The sequence below is a fragment of the Megalobrama amblycephala genome, linkage group LG2 (assembly GCF_018812025.1).
Source record: "Megalobrama amblycephala isolate DHTTF-2021 linkage group LG2, ASM1881202v1, whole genome shotgun sequence".
NCBI classification, from domain to species: Eukaryota; Metazoa; Chordata; class Actinopteri; order Cypriniformes; family Xenocyprididae; genus Megalobrama; species Megalobrama amblycephala.
Window position 1 is genome coordinate 19476903 of NC_063045.1, and position 21880 is coordinate 19498782.

A 21880-nucleotide genomic window follows, 5' to 3' on the forward strand; every position below is an offset into this window, starting at 1 on the left:
CACAAGTGGAATGTGTGAGGGATCTGAAGAGGCCTGGGATGCTCTCCGTACAGCCAAGATTTTCCAAGAACTCTTCACTGTTCAAGGAAAACCAGCGAACAGTAAACAACTAGGAACTGGAGGGTGGCCACGGGCCGTGGTATTCCATCCATTTCATTAATGGGAACAGTTTCTAAATGTTAAGAAGAAAAGTGAGTCAGACTGAAGTAGACATCATTTACAATCTGAAATATGCTCAAATTTCTGGGTTGTGCTGATACAGTCTTGCAGTATATCACAAGGATTTTTCTTCACAATATTGTATTGATTCTTTAGATACTTGCATTCATGTGCATAACATCACTGCTAGTTTGTGATGTTAGTTGGGTCATGACAGTATCGTGAGAACATTTGAGCTTGATTGCTTGCTCTTTCATAATGAAAAAAGTTTTAAAAAAACAAATGCATGCTAGTTCTGTCAGAAGCCACAAATTCAAAGTCAATGTACTTCCTCTATACCTGATTAAGGAGATAGTAAACAAAGATTAAAAGCAGTGACATGAAACTGAGAGTTGAAAACTCGACCATCATGCATCGCTTTGTTTTTATCTGATCTCATTCATATCACTATTTTCATTATTATAATTGTTTTTTTTGTAAGTTTTTTATTTTTAAAGAACAAATTTTGGCATAACTGTAATAGTGTGAACCAGCTTTTAGTAAAAGTCTAAGTCTAATTCACATCACAATACGTTGACTGTTAAGCAACAGTCTGTTCTAGTCTCCAGGCAGTGGTTAAGACGTCTTTCCGCATTCAAATGATGTTGCTCATTGATTTCATTGTGCTGGGAAGGATGTAGTGCTTGTGGAAGACAGAATGACTTGACAACGGACAAAAACACATTTATGCCCATATATAGAATGGCAAAATTCCATCAGGGACCTGATATATAGACCGTCTCCGCTCTACTCCCACTGAAAACCCAGGAAACACTCAATTCAGTAGTGACGGTGCTTCAGAAAGCGTTGCCAAAAAACATCAGTGGGGGATTCTGAAACCTGAGGTCACAAACCTGCCCATTTACTCTGATCAAACAGCTGTGGTCGTCATTTGCTCTCCGAAGCATGTTGTAACGTATTTTATGCTTCCTTTGATCTTTTGAGGACACGTTTGTAGAGCACTGCCAAACAGAACAAAGAAATCCCAGAAGTGAACTTTTTTTCCTCAATGAGAGAACAAAAACAAAATTCTCTAAGCGAAATGACTTTGGATATTGTTTAGCAACTGGCAACAGCATAATTTGACTTTGTACATTCTCGGGCAACCACAAGGAACAAGGCGAGACTTCCTGGAAGGCCAGGCCACCTCCTCTCTCTGCTCTCCACTCCTTTTCTCCACTGCTGAGCCAGCAAACAGGGATTCCCCCGCTTTAAGATGACGGAGTGGCATTGGATTGATGAATGCTGTTAACGTTTCAATTTTCCTGAAATGCATTTGCTTAAGTAGAACAGCAAAACTGAAACGCTGGAACTAATAAATGAGAAATATTAAAACTGATCAACAATGGAAAAAAATGTTTGTCCTTTTAAAATATGTATGATGAAGGTCAATGTAACGTACACACATAATATGTACAAAAAGGAACTGATTCTGCCCTCTACCGATTGTCCTTACATGAACTCAGTGACCTCAGCTGAATGAGACCATCTTTTGTTTCTGAGCGAGAGGATGGATGTTTGCCAGACTAAATCGAGTCCTTTCACATGATCACGAGGTAAAAATGCCTGTAAATAAACAGTAACAGTTCAACCCTCAAGGTTTGAGGGTCACTTACTGACTGTCCCAGTGAAATCCATCATTGTTCTGTGGTTTCTTTGATCTTTCATTATACTTATGTAGAGCTGTGACCACTAATCGATAGTTAAAATAATCAACAAATTTCAGCATGTTTAAACCTTGATCAGTAATGCCATGTAGTAAAAAATTTCCATGAATGAAAACACATTTACTGTTATATACTTAAAATACCATTTGCATTATGCAAAACAGTGCAGCCTAACAGCCAGTGACCGATTAAATGAAGCTTTTGTTGTTAAATACTTCATTGTAAACCAATCATTGGCATTATTGGCATGTATTTTGGGATCGATAACCGCATTTACTTACAGGTGCGAGTCTCGAAATGTCCCGTTCACACGGCAACTTGCAATAGCGTCTGTATGAAGGGGCAACGGGAGTCAAGCCAGTATTCTCTTACCAGTAACCATAAGAACAGCGACCAAAAATTTCAAAGAAGGCAACGTCCATAAAACTGAAACATCTTATCACTTTTGATATGTCCAATCAAACCCAAATTCATCCGTCAAATCCATGTGCAGAACACAAAACTGACAGGAGCGGCTCAGTGGAGAAGAGTGACTGGATCTAAAAACTTCAGATGACACACAGCTCACATCTCCATCGTTGTAAGTTACCGAAACCACACATGGAAACCCGCAACAGATGGTAGACACATGTTTGTGCAGCGCAGAGCGGATCTCTCGCATTGTATGACGTGACGTTATTTTAAAAAATACATGACGTATTTGGACAATGGGCGGCGCCATTTTGTTTGCGTTCTATGACGGTGACGTCAAATGGTTGCACTCACTGCTCTACTGACACTGTCATATTGCTATTTTTAACACAACTCGGAATATAATATATGATGCCACATTGTGCAGCTTTCGTTGTCGATGAGCCACAAGAAAAGCGATTTTAACACGTCAATCATACAACAGTAGTTCGAATAGCCACAGAGACATTGCATGTCTTCGATGCTTTCTTCCTCACTAATTTTGCGCTCTGGCTCAAATTGAAAAGGCTGAATGTGTTTTAAAAGGAACCTGTGGATATTAAGACCTGTATGCGTTTCTAGATTACCGTTGCACCAAAACATACAGATAAAAAGCCTAAAGTGAAGAGAACAAAAGACACAGTTAGGAAGTTTTAATCGTCCACATTCTGCACAACTTCCTATTCTTTTCTCCTCTTATCGCTAGTAAAGTAGTAAAGACATCCCTTCTCTTGTGGCTCATCGACCGAAATTTACAACCAAAAGCTACACAATGTGGCATCGTATATTAAATTCAGAGTTGTGTTCCATTAAAAATAGCAATATGACAGTGACAGTATCTCAGTGAGTGCAACCATTTGACGTCATCGACATAGAACGCAAACAAAATGGCACCGGCCATTGTCCAAATATGTCATGGATTTTTTAAATAACGTAAATCTTTCAAGGGTTTTCTACTACATATTTCATTTTCATGTTAAACATGGCCAAAGTTTCAAAACACGAGTTGGACATGACTGAGTATTTCTGTGCCAAATACACTACTTCCGGTTTTGGTACAGGATTCGGAGAGTTTTTTTCGAGTGTGTCCTGTATGATGTCAAAAGAGAGGGGAATTCCTTGTATAGGCACTTCTCCCCAATAAACGTGCGCACACATCACCATGACACCATGAACGCGTTTCGTTCGGGATACGGAAGCCGAGAGATTTTTCGACAATGGTTGTGTCCCAATTCAGGGGCTGCACCCTTTGAAGGCTGCATACATCATTGAGGCAGTCTCATTTAAGAAAAATAACCATGAGACTGCAATGTAAGAAAGAAATGACAGTATTTTACACCTCACAATGAATATCAGTCAGTTTTATTATGGTTAAATATGACATCCTCGATAAAGTATTCAGCCTTCAAATACGAACTCCGGAGGACGCAGCCTCCGAAATGAGACGCATCTCCTGTAAACAAAGGAGTGTGTTTTTGGTTGTGAGGGAAAGATTACCCTTTTCAGCTTCCCAAAGAACCCAGAGTTAACCTTTTGCGAGGCAGCAGTGGATTTGTGCATGTATGATTGTTTGTTTCTTCACCGGGATTTCGGTGATGAATACTTTGTAAACAAGTCCCAGTTTGGCGCTGGATTTGCAGATTCAGCGCCAAACTGAGTAAAGCTGCATCAGGTGTCTGTGTTTTGTTGGCAATCGGCGCGCAAGTGCATATAATGTAAACAACACAAACGTTTTTGTTCCCTTTTTATTTATAATGATGTTGCAGCTAGCATGAGATCTCTATGCAGAAGTGACTCTTTAGCTCCGCCCACGGCACTGAGGGCAGACACGCCTCCAGGATCTCTGCTTTTTTCGGAAAGACTCGGTTTAGCGTATCTATCTTTTATAAATATGACAAAACTAAAGACTTTTCGGAGATATGAAGGATGCATATGTACTCAAGATTAACATGAGATTGGCAGAAACTATGTGTGATACCCCCCTAAAAGACTCAAATATAGGACCAACAAATGTCAAATTTAGTTATTACTTGAAACATGTTACTTCATGACCAATGTGTCTTAACATGGTCACTTATGCATTTACAGGAATACAGTGTGGTCGCAAAGGAGGCACATAAACTGAGGAAAATACTTGCATTCGTTTTCTATCCATTCTAAATCCCACCATGGTTTTTCGTCCACAGGGCAGGCTAACCTGAACTCTATAACCTGCAGTCACCAAGAAAAATCCTGCAATGCTTTGACGCTTTCCAGCCTTGTGAACGGACAATTTCAGTTCTGTCTGGTTTTTGGATGCGGTGCTCTGTAAAACCATGGCTTCTTTGAAGCATGCTGAATTGTCTGTTTGGTTTGGGGAGAGCTGGGCAAAGATGGTAGAGTTTCCTAAAGCCTTTTTTCCATTCAGCAGGCGCCACCATGCATTGTCAGCATAAACATTTAACAACCAGAAGCTGGAAATGACAAGAAAGTGACAAAAAATAACCTCTCAGCCAGTGATTTACAGCAAAAGAGCTTTGAAAATCATTGCCGGGGGGAAATAGACAAACCCGGTAGAGATGAGGTGGCAGCGCTCATCTGTGGGGACCACCAGAAATGCATCATTTACTGTAAGTCTGCGCAAATGTTTCCTGTATGAAATATAAGGAAAAAGATGCACCTGCAAGACAAGCTGGCCGCACTCTTGTGCAAGATGAATAAAGCTTGTGTGTACAAGGGGAGAAAAATACACACAAACATCTCCTGACACTCCCGTACTGTAATAAAGCCTGATTATTACGACAATGTGTCAGGTTACACCACAACATGACACTTATTGAACCTTCCCAACAAACACTGACGGGAAAACTGCAGACAAGCCTAAAGCGTCACTGCCAGATTATCACATCAAGCTTCCTGATCCGTTTTATGTCCTATTTATTTCATTTAGTTAGGAGGGAGATAAAGATCAAGGAAATAGATAAGTAAAAAAGATGGCAAAGGACAGGAGGAAATGAAAGAAAGAAAGAAAGAAAGAAAGAAAGAAAGAAAGAAAGAAAGAAAGAAAGAAAGAAAGAAAGGCAAACCAATAAATAAAAGAACACACAAAAACCAAAAGATCGGATGAACAAACGAAAGAAACAAGCAATGGAAACGAACAAGAAAAGAAAGGAAGAACAGATGACCTAAAAAAAAAAAAAAATTAACAAACCTAAGAACAGACAAACAAAAAAACGAATGAACATATGCAAACTTAAAGAAAGTGAGAACAGATGAATTAAAATAGAACGGTCAAACGAAACAGACAAATAAAAGAATTGACAAGCGAAACGTCAGACAAACAACTGAAAGAAACAAACAAAAAAGAAAAGAAGGAAAGGTGCAAGAAAGAAGACTGTACAAAAGGGAGATGTGGTTGATGTCATGCAGTGCTGAAGGTCGTTGGTTTGGGAAGCGAAGGCTCATTGTGCCTTAACAGCATTTTACATCACACTGTTCCCGTAAAACACAAGTGTTGCCCTGCCACAGGCCCAAAATAGAGCCCCAAACCCCTCTGATAACAGACAAATCATGATGACCGGAATTAAAGGGAAGTGCCCTCCATGCAACACAGGACATTCTCATCTAAGATTCATTCGACAACTAAGAGATCTGTGTGCACTGCAAAAATAAGTGCAAAAATCATGTCAAATTTCAAAATCTTTTGCTGTGGTTTGTCCACTTCCTGAGATTGATGCAATCATAAATGCTTTTTAACAGCAATGAGATTGCAAAACTAATGCAAAAAAAAAAAAAGAGAGAGAGAGAGAGAGAGAAAAAAAAGGAGAGCGAGCAATAATACAAAATTGAGCCAAATCCAAGAAATCACCTGCGTCCACCTCTTACTGGAAACTAGCAGTGGTGATTGTCATGCATATTGTAGTGTTTACAGCCATCTTTGTAAACAGAGTGATGCTTTAAATGCAAAATTGTATGCAAAAGATCAATCTAGAAACTCTCACTCTCACACACAAAACATTTTTTGCAAAATAAAATTGTAAAAAAAAAAATACATTTTTTAATTTATATAAAATACATAATATTATAATGATAGTATGATAAAATAGTATGATAGTATGATAAAAAATATTTATATAATATTTATATATAAAATATATTTTATATGTATTATATATATCTAATATAATACATTTATAATAAATTATATATATAAATTATTTTCTAAAAAACATTAAGTGATAAAAAATAAATTATAAAATTAAAATATAAAATATATAAAAATAAAAGTACATAAAAAGTATGTAATTGAGAAAAATATATTATACAGATATTAAATATGTTTATTATTATTTTGTATTTATACATGTAATTACATAAAGTATATATTTTAAAAATTTACCAAAGGACAAATCATAAAAATTGTGATTGTTTGTCATACTGATCACTAATAGTAAACACTGACAAGATGACCGCAAACAAATGCAGGTGATAAACACCCATCATTAAAAACGACAAAATGATGGCAGTTTATAGCAAACTGACAGCTCAGTGACAGATCTTCAGATGTTTCTTATATGTTCAAGGAAATAATGTAGAGCACTAGGCAAGAAGTCAACGTCTTTCCTCTGTCAACCAAACCTGAATTTTATACACTGCAACATAATATATTTCTGATAGAAGTGATCAAAATCCTCACAAGGATCATATCAAAGAGATTTACGTGCTCTACCTTGGGCGGAGGACGTCCCAGCTGTGCATAAAACTTAGTCCAAAACTGCATGAGTGACATGGGTCCAGTCACTATCATTCACCTCCTGGAAACAACAGATCCTTTCCATGTGCTGGAGAAAGAACCGGCACGCTCACAGCTGCAACATTCCCAAAGTAGGATGGGCGGAAAGAATAACAACTCTCCCACTGGCACAACAGGTATGTTTCTAGGCTCTTGAGAGACCCCTGTGCCCTTCCTAGTAAAAGAGGAGTGACAGGTATGTGCATGAAGGTTTACTCATATTGATTGTGGTTTAGTTCCTCAATGCTAAAGGTGGTTGAGAGGGGAGGGGAGCTGAGCGAGGGGGAGGGGAGGGGAGGAGCTTTCAGGAAATGATGCTTTTGTTGGTAAGTGACTAGAGTTACTGGCAGTCAGGCCCTCTTTACAGTACATGGTGTAACTCAACCGCATTCGTAGTGTAAACAGTGCAGCGCTACGGTTCTCCAGAGCGCTGTGGCGGCTGCACTGGATCTGTTTAACGCTGGCAGATCATTATTTAATGATTATTATGTTTAGTGGCTCCCAGCTGAGCGCATTTATTTCGGTCCGGGCTGTGCCCTTTTGTGTTCATCACTTATGAATGGAAAACAATCAGGCCTATTAGTTTTTACGTCAGAGCAGACCAGTTAACAAAGTCATATTTTTATGACTGAAGTACAGGTTTTAAACGCACCGTAGATGCTAAATGAAGTCATATCCAATTGGCTGGTTTCCCAAAAACACATCAGACTGGAATAAACACCTGCCTGGGATGCTTATGGGAAAAAAAGGCCATCTAAGGTAGCCTAATCAGTTTGGAGTCCCGTGATGGCTTGTAATAGAAATCGATGTCTTGTGGAGGCACATCATGGCCAGTGACCGGTAGCCCCGACGACAGAATGGCGCCTGTGAATCAGTGTGAATCAGTATTACAAAGATATCAGTAAACATGACTCACTTATTAGCTTCCAGTACAGTTAATATCCTTCCACTGAGGGGGAGGTATGAGAAAGATGTGCCATTATTTGACACTATGAACTTTACAAAAATTGTGTATATTATACTGTTAGGTAGAGCATTATGTATCATGAACTAACAATGCACAATTTTTACAAACATAATGTTGGTTATTATTTTATATATATATATATATATATATATATATATATATATATGAACTACATACATTTTATATTATATATAATAGTCACCATTGTAGTTAGAACAAACAAAACTCTAGAAATGGTCATATATTTAAAAAAGAAAAACATTTGTTACAAAACAAAATTAATAAAAAACTACATTAATTTAACCCTCTGGTGCTGCTCACATGGTGGTCAAAAATGACAGAAATGTTTATTTTTATTTTAATTAAATCTAAACAAGCTGTGTTCCATATTTGAGGCTGCTATCTCAAAAAATGAGCTTTCAGTAAGATTTTGTTTGGGCACAGTACCAAACATTTCCACTAGATGAAATCTGCTTCATTTCCAATGCGGTCATTTTTGACCATGAACAGTACAGGTGTGACTTTTTTTTTTTAAGGACCATTTAACCTTTTTGAATCATGTGCATGATTTTATTTTTTTTGTGATCACATATCAAGTGCCTAAACCCTTGCCAAGTTTCGTACTATTCCGATAAAGTAAAATATTCTAAAAAAGTAAATGTTAAATTTTTCGGGTAAAAATGTCCAAACAGCACCAGAGGGTTAAAAATACATAAAAATATGAAAAATTTGAGAAAAACATTGGCCCTAAAATTCAAGATATGGGGGCAAAAATGTCCCTGTTTGAGTTTTATGTCTCATGTTTAGATCATATGAGTTAAGCAATATCACACGAGTAACGAGTGCAATATTTCACACGTGCTGTTTTTGTCCCATAGCCTATATAACGAGTGCAAATGCAATACTGATTTATACAACAGTTAAGTAAATAAGAAGTTTTATATATATATATATATATATATATATATATATATATATATATATATATATATATATATATGTTATTTTAGACACAATATTGTCTGTTTTGTTCATTTTTGCCAATGAAAATACAAAGACAAATCAGAACTGTTCGTCTCTGTGCAATGCACAGCAGTGTTTCATTTCTGAATCCACGTTTTGAACAAACCAAGTGAAACCAAACCAATGATTCAGCGGACCATTCATAAAAGACTTGCTGTACTTGAAGCAGTGCTACACGGACCGATCGGTGTATGACATCAAAGTACAGCGAGAGCTATTCAAAAGCAAATAAGTCATTAAGACATTTATCGCCACCTTCATATTTCCATATTAATTAAAAAAATCTTAAAAGGTATAATTCACCCAAAAATGAAAATTCAGTCATCATTTACTCAACCTCATGGTCCAAAAGTTCATGTGTAAAAAATTCTATGTTGAATTGAATAAAAAAATTTCTTTCTGAAGCTACTTATTGTAATGTCTATTTGATGCTTTACACAATAATGACTTCAAATTATCTTTTGGGGTAAATTTATCAGCCAAAATTGATGTGCAATTAAATTATGATTAATTAGATTAATTCATCGCCATATCATGTATCATGTAATTAAATAGATTAAAAAATTTTAAATTTTTGACAGCCCTAATATATATATATAAAAAATCTTATCATTTATATATTAAAGTATATAAATACATAATTTTATTGAATTAAAACATTTTATGGCGAGTTATTATTCTTACTGAAAAACACAACAACAAAACAGTACAATAACAAACTCACTTATATTAAACATAGAATGTTTATTAACAGAACGATTAAGAATACACCATGCTAGGCCTAATATAAAATAACAAATAGGCTAACTTACACAACGTTTATATAAACTGAAAACCAAACCGTGGAAACTGTGGAACCAAATAAATAAAGAACACAACGTTTAAGTTCTTTAGTCAAGAGCAGTGAGTAATTCTCTCTCTTACCTTTGTTCTTTGATTCACATTAATGACACTTTAAGATCTGCCGCTGCTGCACACGACGCAGATCTGACACGCGTCCCATTTTATCACAAACCTTTACGTTCATTTAAGACTTAAAGGTCCCGTTCTTCGTGATCCCATGTTTCAAACTTTAGTTAGTGTGTAATGTTGTTGTTAGAGTATAAATAAAATCTGTAAAATTTTAAAGCTCAAAGTTCAATGCCAAGCGAGATATTTTATTTAACAGAAGTCGCCTACATCGAACGGCCAGTTTGGACTACATCCCTCTACTTCCTTCTTTAATGACGTCACTAAAACAGTTCTTTGACTAACCTCCGCCCACAGGAATACACAAGAGTTGCGTTTGTAGAGTGTGTTTGTCGCCATGTCGTCGAAACGCTGTTATTTTCATCCCGCAGTCCAATCACCGGGTCTGATTCCGGCTCAAATTGATAGGGTAAAATTAAAGACATGTTTACAATAACACTGAGCACGTGCATCTCCACGTTATGGTAAGAGGCGTGACCTTTCCGGGCAAGGTTCGCTAAGCTGCTGTCGAATCACAACACAGGAACCGCTGGCACAATCAGAACTCGTTACGTATTTCTGAAGGAGGGACTTCATAGAACAAGGAAGTCATCAGCCCGTTTTTATGACAGTGGAAACAGCGGTATACAGATAAGTAAATTATGTGAAAAATACTGTGTTTTTTTACACGCGAAACATGAACACATGTTATATTGCACACTATAAACACAATCAAAGCTTCAAAAAACCACGAAAAACGGGACCTTTAATTTAACTCATTTTTTAAGATTGCTCTTATGAGGACACTTGACAAAACGGACATTTTGGCATAATTTGTGTGTGTTATCGTTCGTTCAAGTGCGGAAGAGAACTCAATATTGGCGCGTGTAGTGTGTGTGTGTCACATAGGCAGGACATTCACAGACACCGCGTTCTCTTTTGTCTTGTCATGCTTGAATGGTTTAAAAGCATTTGCATGAATTAGAGCTTGATCATATAACGCAGAAAAACAGATACTGTGTTAACTGCGTTTAATATTTTTAACGTGTTAAACTAAAAAAAAAAAAGGCCTCTGTGCCGCGGTGGCCAAGTGATGAAATCGGTGATGTGACTGAACAACGGTAACACCAACTACCGTAGCAAGCCTTATTATGTATATAGAGATAGATATAAATCTATCTTATATAGATATAAATCTATAAGATAAATCTTCTTTCCTTGGAAGGTGTACAGGAAAATGGCTTCCAGTTAAGTCTAAATGGTGTAGGCTATATTAACGACTGTACGTTTCCTCTAAAATCCACTTACGGCAATTCAGTTTTGGCAACCTCCCACTTAAAGCCATCTTAACATTTAAATGAATCTCTGCAGAGTGTTCAAATGCTTTAAGTAGTTCATGAGGGGAAAAAATGGCGTTCCAAAGACCCTCCCAGAGATGACGATGATGATGCATGCCCTACAAAACGTGCCTGTGACAGGAGTACGCAAATGCATGTAGATCTGTGAGCTTTGTGGTTGGCCTGCGGTTTCACAATCTCTTGTGTTGTAGAGTTCAGGTAAGATCTCTTTTCCTTTAGTTTGCGAAACACAGTGACTTCTTACATGCTCATCAAAGCTAAAAAAACAAGAGGAATGCTTTCACTCGTGAAACAGAAGCAAATGAATACTTTAGTTCATGAAAATGCCTCCTTTCTCCTTAAAAATACTATTTTTAGTCAATTAGAAGCAAAATGTAAAGCTGTGCTAGAAAAAAAAAAAACTATATGCATGTGTAATGCACCTGCATTCATTACTACATTTAGTATTGTTTATAAATGCAGGTGCATGCATGAGCGTATACAGAATCAATGCATTTTCCAGTTTAGCCACTGTCTCTTCATGCACTAGTCTGGGTTCAGTAGAGCTCTGTGGTTTTGCACAGCTGCACACTTTTCTACAATCTCAGGGCAGGTGCATGACTACAATACATGTGACAGGTGACGATCAACAGAAAGAAGCTAAAAAGAGTTGATGTGATATTGCTGTGTGATCAGCAAGAATGTCAATGTGGTTTAAATATATAATGAGAAAAAAAGGGGGGGAAAAGTATAAATGAATGTCAACAAACCCTTAACTTCAAATACACAAAAATATCCATTGTCCAGGCTAACATGTAGCCTGATTGTATGTAAATTATAAATATCCACCACAATGCAGAAAAAAGTCCAAAACATGATGCAGCATATATTAAATTTATAAAATAAAACATTTATCACAGTTTATATTGAACATTTATAAATAATATTAATAATACAATTAATAGTATTATTGGTAGTATATAATAAAATTATATTATTGAAAAAAAAAAGAAAGAATTAAAAAAATAGATGGATAAACTAATCAAAATCACTATTCAGTTATTGGAAAACAAGAGATCCAACACAAACTAAACCTGTGCATCTTAAATAGAGCAACAAGCTGTGGGTGGGAGGCTAGAAGATTTGCGGTGCATCTTTATTTTGATTGTACGGTCGTACATCCTGTAAACAACAACTCGTGTCTAAACAAAAAGAGGAAATCCTGAAAAAGCTTCATATGATGAGGAACTACATCCTGAACAAGCTCACAGCTTTGAAAACTTATTTACAAATTGAGTCTGCAGTACTGGAGGGCTCTACTGTCATGAGTGTCTTCCCTATAGCAGCAGCTGGGCACCATGACTGAGATCTCTTGAAGAAGAGCATGGCACTAACCACAACAGAGGGGGTCTTACTCACCATCCACCTTTCTTGAGTCTGAATCACCCAGACATGTTTAAATCCAATTATACTAGACCAAAGCCCTGACGATAGACATAGCAAACGGTAGATTTCATCTGACACTAATAAAAATGTGCTTTTTATTTGACCTTAGCATTGCTAATTAAACTCACTAAATCATTCAATTTGGGTATTTGGAAATAAAATTTAATGATTTAGTGAGTTTAAAGAGGGACAGCAAGAGAAACATATACAACACATTATTTAAATTTTAAAGCCATTTCTGCTATACAGAGTCAAAAATAATAATATTAAACAAACTTGTATAATTGATTATTTATATAATATTTAAATAAATATGTAAAGAATTATTTGTCAGTGTATCTAACATTCAAGATGATTTAATATGATTTTAAATATGTAAAATGATTTATTAATCATAATAAAAATGGTCTAAATTAAGTAATAATTATGAAATTAATCATATTTTTTATTTAAATAATATTTAAATAATATTTGTCAGCTTTTCTCTGAAACTGAAGAAATATTTTGAATATTGGAAAAAGGCTGAAAATATGATTTAATATTAATAATTAATATTAATGTACCGTATCATATACAGTATATAAATATATATAAATAAAATATAGTCAAAATTAGGGCTTTTCAACGATAATCGTGATTATCGTGTCCAAAATAAGAGTCTGTGTTTACGTAATATAAGTGTGTTTGTTCTGTGTATAATTATTATGTATATATTTAAATAAACAAATATTCATGTATATTTAAGAAAAAATATCTTATATATATATATATATATATATATATATAATATATATAGATATTTTGTGTTTATTTAAATACACATAAATTAGTTAAATTATATTTATTGAATATTATATAAAGCTTGACAATTATTATTTATATATTTTATAAATAAAATATTATAATTATTTATAAAATATATAAATAATAATTGTCAAGCTTTATATAATATTCAATAAATATAATTCAATTAATATGTTTTAGCTTAATCCTCCAGTCTAAATTCTTCACTTGAGTGTTTTTCTCTTTGGTGAGTTTCCCCATCATCCTGCACTCTCAAAAAGGTGATGACATGCCTTAATATAGCTTTATTTTTTGTCATTTTATTACAGCTTTATTTAGTCGCTGAGGTAATGTTCCTGTAATGTTACAAACACTTAAACTTAGCTACGGCGGGGCGGGAACCTGAAACCACTGCTTGAGTGATTCTGTTACAGTGTCAGAGCGCGTGGCAATTAAAGCGCTACAGCGCTGCCCAGAGCCAGAAAACTTGTTGCTGGTGTCTTGACTCCTACACAGTGGGTGGATCCAGATTTAATCCCCATTATGTTCTACTTATAGGCGGCAGGACGCAGCTCCAAACGTGATGAGTGAAATGAATCATGTCAGGCAGCTTGAGTCTTTTGGTCTGTCCTGTTTGGGAGGCACCTTTTCTTTTAAAAATGATTTGTTACATAAAAATGAAAGTGGAAGCATGGCAGAGAGTGGAACAATGGCAGACGGGGAAAACCTGTTCAAAAACCTGTTTTATATTTGAAAAAATATTTACATGAAGAGCTCTTTTTTTTGCTGTAATGTTTCTTTGGGGTTAAGGTTTCTCGTTCTACACTCCAGCACTTTCTAAACATGGTTCTTACGTGGCAATCCAGTACCAAACGCAGCACCAAAAAAAAAAAAAAAAAATCTTCCAATCATTACAAATCATCACAAAATACTGAGATGTCATGCAACCCGTACAAGTGACGAATTAGTTTGTGACAAAGTACCAACTGTGCAAAAGTGTATTTATTTTGTAAACTCACATGATAATATGGTTAGTTGCATTTAATTTTTCATCTGTCTGAAAAACTATATGTTTAAAGGGGTCATGACATGAGAAAACTAATTTGCCTTGATCTTTTGACATATAAGTGGTCTGTGTACCATTAAAACATCTGGCAAGTTTCATAGCTTAAAACGTCCTCCTCATTATAAACAAAGAATTTAAAGGGATAGTAATTAGCCCATGATTTACTCACCCTCAAGCCATCCTAGATGTATATGACTACTTCTTTCAGATGAACACAATCAGAGATAAGTTAAAAATATCTTTAGTCTTCCAAGGTTTATAATGGTTGTGAATGGGGGGTGGGCACGTTTTGAAGCCAAAAATAATGCATCCATCCATAAAAAAAAAAGAAAAAAGTAATCCATATGACTCCAGGGGGTTAATAAAGGCCTTCTGAAGCGAAACGATGTGTTTTTGTGAGAAAAATATCCATGTTTAAAACATTATAAATTCAAATAAATAGCTTCCGAGGGATGACCGTACGCAGAATGCGCGCGTCGACATAGGAGTAATCCTCTGACGCGATGTATGACGCAGAATGTAGGAGTAGCGCAAGCTTAGACGTCTCTCACGGTTCAAACAAATACGGCTGTGCAACAAACTCAAACTCCTCTTCTCTTATATCGAAATCCTCTGACATTTCTCTTTAAAAATTCTCGTTTTAGACTTATAATCCATGACCGTTGATTTGTTTTGCTCTCTCCTCTGCGCTTCCGTGTTCATCATTATGTAGTGCGTCAGGTCAAAGATACTCTTCCGCCGCAAATCAACTTGCGCATTCTGTATAAAGTTGTCCTGAAAGAAGATAGTGATATACATCTAGGATGGCTTGAGGGTGAGTAAATCATGGGCTAATTTTCATTTTTGGGTGAACTATCCCTTTAATGCCTCGTATTGATATTGTGGGATCTGTGCCTCCAGAGCAAGAACTGATGAATAGTTATACATCATCGCACCATAGGCCCCCGTCCACTGTCATTTAGTCACTTAACAGCTGTCATTTGCAGAGTTTACAAAGAAACTTTTGTTGAAAGTAGTGCTTTCAAATGATTAATCGCGATTAATTGCATCCAAAATAAAAGTTTGTGTTTATATATATTGTGCATAATATATACTATATATAATATATATAGTACATATATGTACTGTGTATATTTATTTTGTATATATAAAAACACACACATGTATGTATATTTAAAAAAAAATATTTATATATAAAATATTTATATTTAACATTTTATATTGGATGCAATTAATCATGATTAAAGGTGCCCTAGAATGTTCTTTCACAAGATGTAATAAGTCTAAGGTGTCCCCTGAATGTGTCTGAAGTTTCAGCTCAAAATACCCAATAGATTTTTTTTAATTAATTTTTTTAACTGCCTATTTTGGGGCATCATTAACTATGCACCGATTCAGGCTGCAGCCCCTTTAAATATTAGTTCACACAGCTAATATAACCCTCAAATGGATCTTTTGCATGCATGCTTCGGATTATGTGAGTATATTATTTATAGTATTTGTGAGTATAGTAAGTTTATTTTAAAGTAAAATAAATGACTGATTATGTGAAATAGTTGTGATCTCAATATTGCCCAAAATAGATAATGCTTGCTTATGTCAATAATCATAATCGTGATTGTTTTACAGAAGCTAACAAAAAAAGTTATGTAGTAGCAAAAAATTTTTTTGCCAGTCTAATCCACTCAAACAGGATTTACAGACTTTAAGTGTGCTTGAATCTCTATGAAAAGATAAAAATAAAACTGAAAACTTAAACTTACATAAAAAAAAACTGTGATAATTATAAAAGACAACAAAAAAGAAAAAAATACTACAGATATTTAATTCTCAAACAGCCATGTAACTATATCTGCTCATCAATGACAAGTCTTTGTGAGATGACAAACACAGTCTTAATCCTGTCTAGACGCCATTTCATCAGCCGTGAACGCAACACGAGGAGGATCAAAGCCTTCAAGACACGCCAATATCACAAACAGCAGGGCCTTACCTGAAAGAGGTCTCCGTTCCGAGAGAGATCCAAGCCGGGGAAGTCGAAGTCGAAGTCACTGGGGCCATTGGGAAACAAATCCGTGTGCATGTCTGATTGGCCGTTTAAAAGGTGCTGCCTGGAGAGATGTGACAAAATGAATGTAAGCGCAGCATTAGGAATTAACTTCGTGACGGATCACGAGCAGAGTAAACAAAAAAAAAGGAAGAGGGAAATTCACAGTTTTTGGTGTCATGAAAACATAATGACAGCAATGTGACCGAAAAAAGTCAGGATGGGACATAAAAAACAAAAACAAATACACATAATGACTTTTATAAGTGCACATTATAAACAAGTCGATGTGAATGACACATTAGAACACATATTTAAGGAGAACATATGCAAAAAATAAGAAAATGATGACTGCATTGTCTATTTGGGTGAACTGCGCGTTTCACAAATGTGTATATTTGAATAGACTGTAGAGATCAGTGTGTTTGAGATCGTTAAAGTGCCTCCACCGACGGCCTCCCATCATGTGACATTCATTCATTAACTACCATACGAGTCATGCGCATCATGTGACATTCACTTTCAGTTCTCTGTCTCTCACTTTGTAGGAAATCACCACATTACATTTCAGGAAGCTTCACTCCGAGATGGATATTTTTGTCGTGTTGCTAGTTAGGAAGATATATTAGACAGGAAGCTGACATTGAGCATATGTGACTTTCAGCATCTGGGATTTAAAATTTCTAAATATACAGAATTACAGAATGTTGAACAATGTAAAACAAAGAGGCATTATGATGCAAAATAAATAATTATTTAACAGGAAAATGTATATTTTTTCAATCCGTCATTGAAATGGTTGTGCTGATTATGTAACTTAATTTTATAATTTTTAAAAATTATATTAAAATTATAAAAACAAAATAGAAGCCCCCACTTTATGAATAATGTACATAAAAAAAGTTTAGGGTCAGTTTTTGTTCTTTAATTTTATTTAGCAAGGATACATAAATGGATACATAAATGATCTAAAGTGTCAGTAAAGATTTTTAGAATGTTACAAATGTTTTATATATCAAATACATGCTGTTCTTTTGAACTATCAATAAATCAAAGAATCATGAGAAAATGTATCATGTTTCCACAAAAATATTAAGCAGCACAACCATTTCCAACATTGATAATAATCAGAAATGTTTCTTGATCAGCAAATCAGCATATTAGTATGATCATGTGACACTGAAGACTGGAGTAATGATGCTGGAAATCATCACAGGAATAAATTATATTAATGATATATTTAATTAATATATAAATTAGGGCTGGGCGATATATCGCATGCGATTGTCACGCGCATTTCGTCAGTAAAGCCGGTTCCCTGATTACTGCTAAATCGCCATCACCTGCTTTCAAATGGAGCGGCATTTAATAGACAGAGCCGTAGATCACTGATAAGCTACGCAATATCGCGTTCATTATCGAAGGCGATTCATCTGCAATAGTGAACGCGATATTGCGTAGCTTATCAGTGGCTTTACTGACGAAATGCGCGTGACAATTGCATGCGATATATCGCCCAGCCCTAATATAAATTATATTATACACTGCTCAAAAAAATTAAAGGAACACTTTTTAATCAGAGAATAGCATCATTTTTAGTCATTTAAACTCCTGGGATATTGATCTGGTGAGTTAAATAGCAGAAGGGGTTGTTAATCAGTTTCAGCTGCTTTGGTATTAATGAAATTAACAACACGTGCACTAGATGGGCAACAATGAGACAACTCCCAAAACAGGAATGGTTTTACAGGTGGAGGCCAATGACTTTTTTTCCCAACTCATCTTTTCTGACTGTTTTTCACTAGTTTTGCATTTGGCTAGGGTCAGTGTCACTACTGGTAGCATGAGCCGCAGGCCACTAGTGTGAACGTCTCTGACCAAACAATCAGAAACAGACTTCATAAGGGTTTCTGGAGCTCGATTGGCATCTGCCATTGAACACCAGAATTAGCAGGTCCGCCACTGGCACCCTGTGCTTTTTAGATGAGAGCAAGTTCACCCTGAGCACATGTGACAGACGTGAAAGGGTCTGGAGAAGCCGTGGAGAACATTATGCTGCCTGTAACATCGTTCAGCATGACCGGTTTGGTGGTGGGTCAGGGATGGTCTGGGGAGGCATATCCATGGAGGGACGCACAGACCTCTACAGGCTAGACAATGGCACCCTGACTGCCATTAGGTATTGGGATGAAATCCTTGGACCCATTGTCAGACCCTACACTGGTGCAGTGGGTCCTGGGTTCCTCCTGGTGCACGACAATGCCCGGCCTAATGTGGCGAGAGTATGCAGGCAGTTCCTGGAGGATGAAGGAATTGATACCACTGAATGGCCCCCATGCTCGCTTGACCTAAATCCAATAGATCACCTCTGGGAGATTTTTTTTTGGTCCATCCGACACCACCCGGTTGCACCTCAGACTGTCCAGGAGCTCAGTGATGTCCTGGTCCAGATCTGAGAGGAAATACCCCAGGACACCATCCGTCATCACATTAGGAGCATGCCCCAACATTGTCAGGCATGCATACATGCTCATGGAGGCCATACAAACTACTGAGCACCATTTTGAGTTGCTGCAATGAAATTTCAGCAAAATGGACTAGCCTGCTGCATCATTTTTTCACTTTGATTTTCAGGGTGTCTTTGAATTCAGTCCTCTGTAGGTTGATAATTTTCATTTCCATCAAACGATGTGGCATCCTTTCATTCCTAACACATTACTCAGTCCATATCACTATAGATAACCAACATGATATTTTTCCCCATTGAGATCTGATGTGTTTTCAAAGTGTTCCTTTAATTTTTTGAGCAGTATATATTAAAATATATTCATATAGAAAACTTCTTTTAATAATATTTCACAATAATACTGTTTTACTGCAATTTTAATCAAAATTATTAAATGCAATAATAATCAATACTATTAAATGTAGCCTTGGTGAGCAGAAAAGACTTCTTTCAAAAACATTTTAAAAAAATCTCACCGACCCCAAACTTTTGAATGGTAGCATATGCATCATACTGAACCAAGACAATTTGGCAAAAATTATTCTACCAAAATGGACAACAGTTGTTGATGCTATTAGTATAGTTTTGTTATGTATTTTTAATGAACAATAAGGAATGTGTAAATCTGAAATCAGTGAAATTGAATATTAAGTAGTACCTAATATATGCAGGATTTGATTAGATGGAAGGCTATGATATTTCTGGTTTATATAATTTTATAATCTTTGCTCATATAAACTTTGCTCATACTGACTTGGCTACATCAACAGATAAAAAGTAACAGTTTCAGTTGAAAGTTGTTGCATTTTGATAAAAGATTCTTAAAAACAAATTTGCACTACACTACACTATAACACCAGGGGTATTTATTAATAAAGTAAATATTTCATTTATTTTAATTACAAAACCACGAATTTGCAGTGCAGTGCATTTGTGTTCCTCAAATAAAATGGTCCATATTTAAATATCCTCAGACTCAGAGGTTATATGGAAATCCCCTTCGTATGATATTGCACCGCAGGCTTGGCACATCGATTCAGGCACATTCCATCAACACAATACGACTCTCTCGGCACTGACCTCTGGAACCCACTGAACCCATCCCATAATGCCCCATCTCTGTCTTGTGTAATCATATCCCTCTGAGAAAAATCACTTGTATCTGCAGCAAACGGTGGAGGAAAATGGACAATAAAATCATTTTCAGTCAGTCTAGTAAATAAATGCTAATAAAGTATATAGTCTCTTGAATCAATCTCTGTTTTTGTCTGACTATTTTAATGCTTTCAGACAGATTGTGGCGGTCAGGTAAACAACATTCGCTATACAAGTCTAGACACCTTTATATGCTGCCCTTTCAACTACCAGGTACACAATATGTTAAACAGACTGTACAACTATCCTTCAATGCATGTTTTCATCGTGTTAAATTAAATATGGCACCAGAAGTACTATTTTCAATTGTAAAGGTAAGATTCCTACTTGTCTGGTTGTCTATCACTGATCCAATTTGAATTATTATTTATTATTTCCATTAATATTATTATTATTTTATTTGTTAGATTTATTTTTAATTAACAGTAGGTAATTATCATTATTTTTTATTTGCCATTATTAATAATTATATAATAATAAAAATAATAGTATTATATAATAGTAATAGTAGTATTATATAAATATAATATATATAAAAATAAATTTATAATATTAAAATATAAAATATCATAGTGCATCAAATTATTATTATTATTAATGACAATAACAGCAACAATAATAATATTATATTTGCTTCAATTTAAAAATATAATATAATAACAATGTTGTCAGAACTAAAAACACCAAGAGATTTGAATCATCTGTTTAACTATGACTCATTAAAGTGGGAAAATTGGTATCTGGTGTCTGGTGTCTTGCTCTGGAAGAATGTAATATGAAGCATAAACTGATAACCATGAAGTTTGGTATTTTCCTATTCTGTCTGCAAAAGGTGATGCTTTAAAAAAAAAAAAATTGCCAAAGCACCATTAAAAGGTTCTCACATAGCTAGCTATGAAATTCTGTGAATGCTTCACAATGTTTTTTCCACCAGGGAGTGGGTGGACAGGATGTAGCACTGACGCTAGCATCAACCACAAACTGTTATTCTTTCTAAAACCGAGACCCTTATTTCGACGTTTTCAAACGCATTGACCTTTGCACACATATATCTCGTACTCCTCTTTTCCCTATGCCATATTTCTTCGGCAAAATGCTACTGTGTGCTATAAATACAGAGAGGACTTCCCACAGTCTCTGTAAACAAAACACCCCTTCTTTCACGTGACCTCTGATTCCACCTGATCACATGAAAACATGAAATGATCAGACATAACAACAGTTCCCGAATGATGACACATCATTAGAGAAGTATGTGTGGTGAATTGTATACATTCTTTAAGCTGTTTTTCAGACATTTTGATAGCGAAAGTAGCATAAGATAGAATGTATAAACAGTTTTTGTACATACAATGAAAGTCAATGGGGTCCAAAAACAACACTGTTTGGACCCCATTGACTTTCACTGTAAAAAAATAAAAAATAAATAAATAAATAAAATATCATCTTTTGTGTTCCTCCAGCGATAAAAAAGTCATACAGTTTTGGAAACTATATGACAACTGGATTTTTATTT

General features: G+C 35.5%; 1 protein-coding gene across 4 annotated transcripts in view; it reads right to left on the reverse strand.

Moving 5' to 3' along the window:
- Positions 1-21880, reverse strand: part of si:ch73-63e15.2 (protein strawberry notch homolog 2) — a 55798-nt gene that overhangs the window by 15432 nt on the left and 18486 nt on the right. For 3 of the 4 annotated variants that reach the window (XM_048165090.1, XM_048165082.1, XM_048165074.1), the window contains one exon: positions 16650-16767. In XM_048165090.1, coding sequence (XP_048021047.1) covers positions 16650-16739 — 90 coding nt within the window. In that variant the 5' untranslated portion in view covers positions 16740-16767. Of the gene's footprint in view, positions 1-7023; positions 7317-16649; positions 16768-21880 lie in introns of those variants that run through there. The other variant, XM_048165091.1, reaches the window with a different exon arrangement.